We start from the raw sequence: 6,332 nt of genomic DNA on the forward strand, positions 1-6,332 counted from the left end.
GGTGACATGGGAAAAGATGGCCCAAGAGGACCTCCAGGCCCCCCTGTAAGGACGGGAGATGCGCAGCGAGCACATGCTGGGCAGTCCCCACCCCAGCGAGGAAGAAGAGGGTGAAGGGTGTCCCCTTCCCTGGTGCTGCCACCCCCACCCCTGGGTCCCCAGCCTGAGCCAGCAGTTGGGCTCTGATGGCTGCTCATACAGCAAAGCTTTGGGGCAAAGCGGGAGAGGGCCTTCCATCTTCAGCTTTGGAGCAAAGAGCTGGACCTGGAGCGTGTATTTGCAGGTGCTGGTTGTAACTGGAGAGTCCAGAGGAGCTCTCTTTCCCGATCTGTAGCCTTCGGACAACCTGTTGCAAATCTCCAGATCATGGGCAATTTATTTAAGAAAAAAATAGGCTAATTCATAATGCTGCTGAACGTTGTGATTATTGCTGAGCATTTTGGAGAATTTTCAATGTGGACCTTTCTATTTTTGCAGGGTCTCAAAGGCGAGCCGGGAGAGGACGGCCTCATGGTTAGTATCGCCCAGAAGCACCCGTGTGTGCCCCTCGCTGCAGCAAGTGGTTTTGTGTCAGTGCTTATGGAGGCCAAAAAGCCCCATGGGAAATTATAGTTGCCCTAAAATGGATGTTTGTCCAGGGGTACCTGTGCCAGCGGGGAGAAGAGGGGCCATTCTTTGTCCCCTTGGCTCCTCCAGAGGGATGTGCTGCCCCTGTATCCCCACTTCTGCCCCTCTAAAGCCTCGTGGAATTGTAACGCAAAATTCACTAAGGTCTAGGTTGGGTATAAAAGGTGCTTATTACACATAAAATACACAAGTCATAAAAGGATATTTATTAATTACTGGGAGCACGGAGAACTTACAGCTGTATTTGTAAAGGAAGATGAGAAGTTGGCATCTGTCAGGGGTTTTTTTCGTGGGTATTAAAGTACAGATGTTTTTATCCCGTTACCCTCTATTGTCAAACAAGTATACCAACTACTCTTAAATTCAACAGGGTGCCAGGGGACCCCCAGGACCAAAGGTGAGTAATAAATAATTTCTAATATGTCTAATTTTAACAAGAATTCTTAAAATATCATGGCATCAGGGAGGTGGAGATGACCGTATGTATTTCTCACTGGACTTGTACTCATCTGTATTGATCACATATGGAATTTTTAAGGTATCAAATTAACTGTTGACTTGGAGCTGCAGATGTCTGCCTGATGTGTCACATATGCAAAAAGCACAACCGCTGCCCACATTCAAACCTTGAAATGGGGGTGGAGGGAGCCATGGAGGGCTGGCAGCTGGTGTGCTTTGGGAATGTGCTTTCTTGCATTTGAGAGGGGGGATGAAGATCAACACAAACTGAGTATTTTAACTTTACAGCCAATTTTGAGTACCTGTACAATTGATCGTATTTTCTCGTATGTCCCTAAACTACTTTTTCTTCTGTGTTTGTTGCCATCGAAGGGTGAGCCCGGCATCCAAGGGAAAAAGGTAAAACGGTGATTTTTTTCTTTGCTTTGCTCAGTGTTCGACTAGGGAAACCATTGCCACAGACTGATGGAGAAGCCGTGGCCGTGGCTGTCCGTACCGAGCCTTTCCTTGTGTTCCCCGGGCTCTCTTGCACATGCGACCCCGAAGCACGGGCACGCTGTGTCTCCAGCCTGGTTTTCATTACCACAAGCAAGCCAGAAGCTGCAATCACATCTGCCCAATAGACAAAGAATAAAACAGCAAACGCCAAACAAAGCAGTAGGTCTCGAGCCCTTTCGCTCCAATAATTCCAGCTGAACCAGGAAGCGCCTGGAGGCTGTTAATGCCCAGGGGCCCCCGGGGTGGGTTTGAGGCTCCCGGGATGGGCATCGCCGCACAGCACCTCGCTCTCGTGGGTTGTCCACTCTCGTAAGGGTGGGCACGCTGCTTGGGTCAGGTGCCAAAGGCTGCAGGAGGTTCACGTGTCTGAGCTCTCCACGTTTTCTTCTGGTGCTGCCATCGAGCAGTGGATAAATCACTGCCTTTAGCTGAAGCCAAAGCGCTGACAGGGCCCAGCCTTTCCCTCTTACTGCTTTGCCCCAAAACAGATGTGGCCGTGGTTGTTTTTCAGGCCAGAATTTGGCTTAAAAAATTTCATAACTGTCCAGTAAAATTAACCTCTTCACCTACGAAGTGGATTTACTCCAGGAGGACAACAAAGCATGACAAGGGAAACAAGAAAACCTCCTGGCAGATGGGCTTGCTGGTGACTTGGGATGAAGTCCGTGAGGATGGGAGATAGCTTGCAGGAGGTCTTTGGGTCCCTGAAAGCCTAAATGGTTTAAACCTCTAATTTCTGTTGAAGGTGGGAGAGTACTTCCCCAGGGCCTGCTGTAAGCAAGGTCTGGGAGATGCCCATCCACCTCCCCGAGGCAGCGGCAGAGCTGGAATCCTGCAAACCTGAGTGGGTCTCAGGCCTGCGCAACACTCTGTGGGGTTAAATGACACGTTGGATCCTAATGATAAGTGTGTACAAGCTCTTGGTATTTCACTTCTTATGTTTTGTTTCATCAGGGTGATGATGGGATCCCTGGGGAACCAGGACTTGTGGGCCCTAAGGTATGTTCTGCTCTGTGTCCATCTAACGTATGAGCTTGGCAGCATCTTCTGCTGCCTGGTTTCTTGGCACGGTATCACAGTTGGGGCAGGTTGAGAAGAACATTTCTCCCCTGACATCGAAAATGAACAAACAAACAAACAAAGAAAAATAAGGATAACCCACTCCTCTGCCACGATAGCTCTTCCCAGAAGAAGTTTGCAAATGCAGCTTGTTGACCCTGGCACAGAATTGCCATTTAGAGGTTCCTCTCGCAGAAGTACATCGGGGAGTTCGGGATGTGGGCTTGCACTGCCCAGATCAGGGCGCAGCAGGCTCTCCACAGGAGCTTTCTCCAGATGCTGTCGTTTTGGGGCTGACTTTATGGCTGAACACACCACCCACAGCCAAACTGTTAAGCCTGAAAGCTTCATTTTTATCTCAAAAACTCCCCTTTTGCACCTAGGCAACGCCACAAATTTCAGGCTAAAAGCAGAGCTTTGCTCACCCATGTATGTAATTGTAAAGATAAAGCAAGAAAATTCTAACCTAAAGAAACCTGCTTTCCAACCTACCCATACAGCATTTGTCGAAATTGTCTTGTTTTCAGGGTGAAAAAGGAAGCGTGGGTCCCAAGGGAGAGAACGGCACAGATGGCTTGCCAGGACCCAAGGTAAATAAAAGTCCATTAGCCGGGAGGCTGGGCACAGCGCTGCGGAGGCAGAGGCTTTCAGCTCAGTACGTGGTTTAGCCTTTGCATTCTAAAAGGCTCATAAAATGCCCAAACTGACACAAAACAGGGGGACGTTAAGAAGTATTTTACCTTTTCCTGATGATTTAATGAAAGCTGGATTCAAGCAGAGATCAGCATAAGAGTTTTTAAAATCATCTCCTTGCATGTTTTTCATTGAATTGCCTCTTTTTCCCAAAAAGAACTAAACCTCTGGTCATATTTTGATCCGAGGTATTGATGGCTGCGGTAACGCTTCAAAGCCCAGAGCACTTACGTGCCGTCCTGTTCCGCTGACCTTCCTAACTGCCAAGAAATGCAGTGAGACAGTCTGGATATGTTAAGTGGTGATGATGAGACCCGGACAGCGTTTGTGGGCCGTTATTTCCCCCCTCAGCTGCTTCTTATTTAGCAGGATCTGTATCCAGTCGTGTTTTCTGTATCAAACAGTCGTGGCTCCTTCTTGGGCAAGAAACTGTATATGATGAAGAACCATGGGCTTGGGTGACCCTTAACTTTTTTTTTATAAAACCATAGCAGCAGCACTGGTTTGTTCCCCTGGGATCTGCTGAATTGAGTTTTCCTATGCAGAGTCTTTGCTTTTATACCATTTTTAATTTTTTTGGAGGGCTTTAATTTTGCCAGTAAATGGATTTCCGTGGGTATGGCAAAAGGTACATTTTTTGAATCCTGAACTGAATTTCAGGTCACTGCTGTGAGAGTGCTACAGCTGTCCAAAACTTTCCAACTTTCAAAAAAAGAAAAGAAAAGAAAAAGGGAAAAAAAAGGGGGGGGGGGAGGGGCAGATTTGGCACAGCCCTTTTCCTTAAACTCGCCCTCGAAAATGTTTTAAACGTGTCGGCTGAAACTTTCCACACGCAAAATTCAGCCTAAAGCAGAGAGAGAGCCATGTGAAACTTCATCACAAAGAGCCGGGGCTGGGAGCCGGGGAGTGGCACGGCACATCGCCGTTACGGGGAGCTCAGCCCCGAGCACGCTGCTCTGCTCCCGCTGCGATGAGACGTTTTCTTATTGCCAACAAGCTCGCACCAATGTTATTTTCTGCAAAACCTATCTATCTTTTTGCTAGGAGCCGTTCCTTGTCAGTGCCGTACTTTTTCTTGATCTAAAACACATCTTGACATCTCATGTAGTTACAGGATCTTTAAGATAAATATCCTATATTTTCTTTGGTCTTTTTAAACCAAAAGTATGATTTTTATTTTTCAGGGTGAACCTGGTGAGAAGGGAGGAATTGGCTCCATTGGACCCCGGGTATGGATGTTCAGGGTTTTTCTTTTCTGGTTTGGAGTTGCATATTTGCCTCGACCTGAGCTGTTTCCCCACCACCTCTTTCTGCTTAATACGTAGTTGAATCGCTTCAGTATCAGTTCCATGCTAGAAAATAGAGATGCTGCATATCTAAACAAATCACTATGTAGGTACCAGACGCTGCCACGGGAGATAGCTCTGGGAAATGCAGTCAAGTCCCATTTTCATATCAGTGCGACCACCCTGCCACCCTTTTGTTGCAAGAGGGAAGCTGCGAATAGGGGTTATCGAGTGAGGATTTCTATGCGCTTCTCCGTTACCCGAATTTATGCCCTTTTGAGGTTTGGTTGGATGACAGTTACAGCTGTCAGGCTAGGAATTGATCAAATCGATGGCATTTGCAAGGTGATAATCCTCAAACACCTGGGTGTCAGGTCTTTGCTTTCATACCACCTGCTTCTCAGAAGTTGCAAGAACTAAATAGGGTTCGTCCCTGCTTGCAGGGTCCCCCCGGCCTGAAAGGGGAACAGGGTGACACCGTAGTGATCGACTACGACGGCCGAATCCTGGATGCGCTCAAGGTAAGCCCCGCACCGAGGCCATGCCGGTTCCTGCGGGTTACATGCCGAGCTCGGCCACCGTGGCGATGTGGCACGGTGTTTGTCCCTGTCCTACTGCTCCTTCCCGAGATCTGGGTTTCGGCACAGAGCTGGCCGGGAGGGAAGAGCTTATTGCGTCTGGGGGCTGAGGATATTTAGGATCTACCAGCAAAAACGGTGGCAAAACTCGAGGCTGTGAACTCAGTGGGATGAGGATGTGGGATGAGGATGTGGGATGCCAGTTGATATTCTGCAGGTAGAAGCGACCCGACACAGCCCGTGCTGTGTAAACGCCTGTTGCAACAGGTGTTCGCAGCCCAATTATGGCTTACCCGCCGCCGCTGCGGGGTGCTGCTCCCCCCGCCATGCCGCAGCGCGGTGCGGAGCCGCGGTTTTCACCGCGCATCATCTGGGGCGGTTTTCTCTGCAAGCGGTGGTGGAGGGGGAGCGGTGCCCGAGCCCTAACCTGCCCGACCGAGCCGCGCCCTGCTGTGTTTGTTAAGATGAAAGCAGCCAAATAGAAGAAATACTTAATTACAGACACATTTGAGGACCATCCTAATTGTTTTATAACAGGCTGCAGGGATACACAAAGTGATGGTAATCACCCTTTTGGCAGATGTCTGCACGGCATGCAGCGCTGTGAGTGGCGTTTGTGGAGTGCGGTGCTTGTGGAGAAGCTCCGACACGCGTCCGGACGCTTCATCTCTGGGCCCAGACCCTCTCCCGTGTGCGGCTTGCGGGGGTTGCCGAGGGGCACGTCACTGAACCTCACTAACTTTGCCATTTCCCTGCTTATTAGCTGTTTTCGGTGTTTGTGCACTGACCTGTCTCACGGACAGAGCTCTGGAAAGAGGTGGCTTTACCCGGCTTCCAGTGTGATTAAACGTAACGGTGTTTGAGTATGCAGTCATGGAAAAAGGTGCTTTGGGATGTAATACTGTTTTGTTTTTCAGCTGAGCGAGACCCTGAGTTTTGCTGTTTGAGATAATTTGCAAGTTGCAAAATATTAGTTCATCTTGAGGCGGTTCATGGTCTCCGCACCCAGCAGCGCCCAGGAAAAACAGCTTATTTAAGTGTGCAAGGTTTTCCTGCTGTTAGTGCTCACACAAACTCCTTCATTTCCCCTTTTTAATTGGACCCCCCCGGCCGGTTGGCACTGGTTTCAGCA

At 49.0% G+C, this 6,332-nt stretch overlaps 1 protein-coding gene across 1 annotated transcript in view; it reads left to right on the forward strand.

Annotated features, from left to right (window-relative positions):
• The first annotated feature begins 6 nt into the window (after nt 1-6).
• The window catches only part of COL23A1 (collagen, type XXIII, alpha 1), a 17,949-nt gene continuing 11,623 nt past the window's right edge, over nt 7-6,332 (forward strand). Inside the window, exons 1-8 of the mRNA XM_010284192.1 lie at nt 7-45; nt 478-513; nt 998-1,024; nt 1,459-1,485; nt 2,539-2,583; nt 3,171-3,233; nt 4,521-4,565; nt 5,066-5,143. Coding sequence (XP_010282494.1) covers nt 7-45; nt 478-513; nt 998-1,024; nt 1,459-1,485; nt 2,539-2,583; nt 3,171-3,233; nt 4,521-4,565; nt 5,066-5,143 — 360 coding nt within the window. The remainder of the gene's footprint in view (nt 46-477; nt 514-997; nt 1,025-1,458; nt 1,486-2,538; nt 2,584-3,170; nt 3,234-4,520; nt 4,566-5,065; nt 5,144-6,332) is intronic.

Source organism: Phaethon lepturus, unplaced genomic scaffold (genome assembly GCF_000687285.1).
Source record: "Phaethon lepturus isolate BGI_N335 unplaced genomic scaffold, ASM68728v1 scaffold27793, whole genome shotgun sequence".
In the NCBI taxonomy this organism is placed as follows: Eukaryota; Metazoa; Chordata; class Aves; order Phaethontiformes; family Phaethontidae; genus Phaethon; species Phaethon lepturus.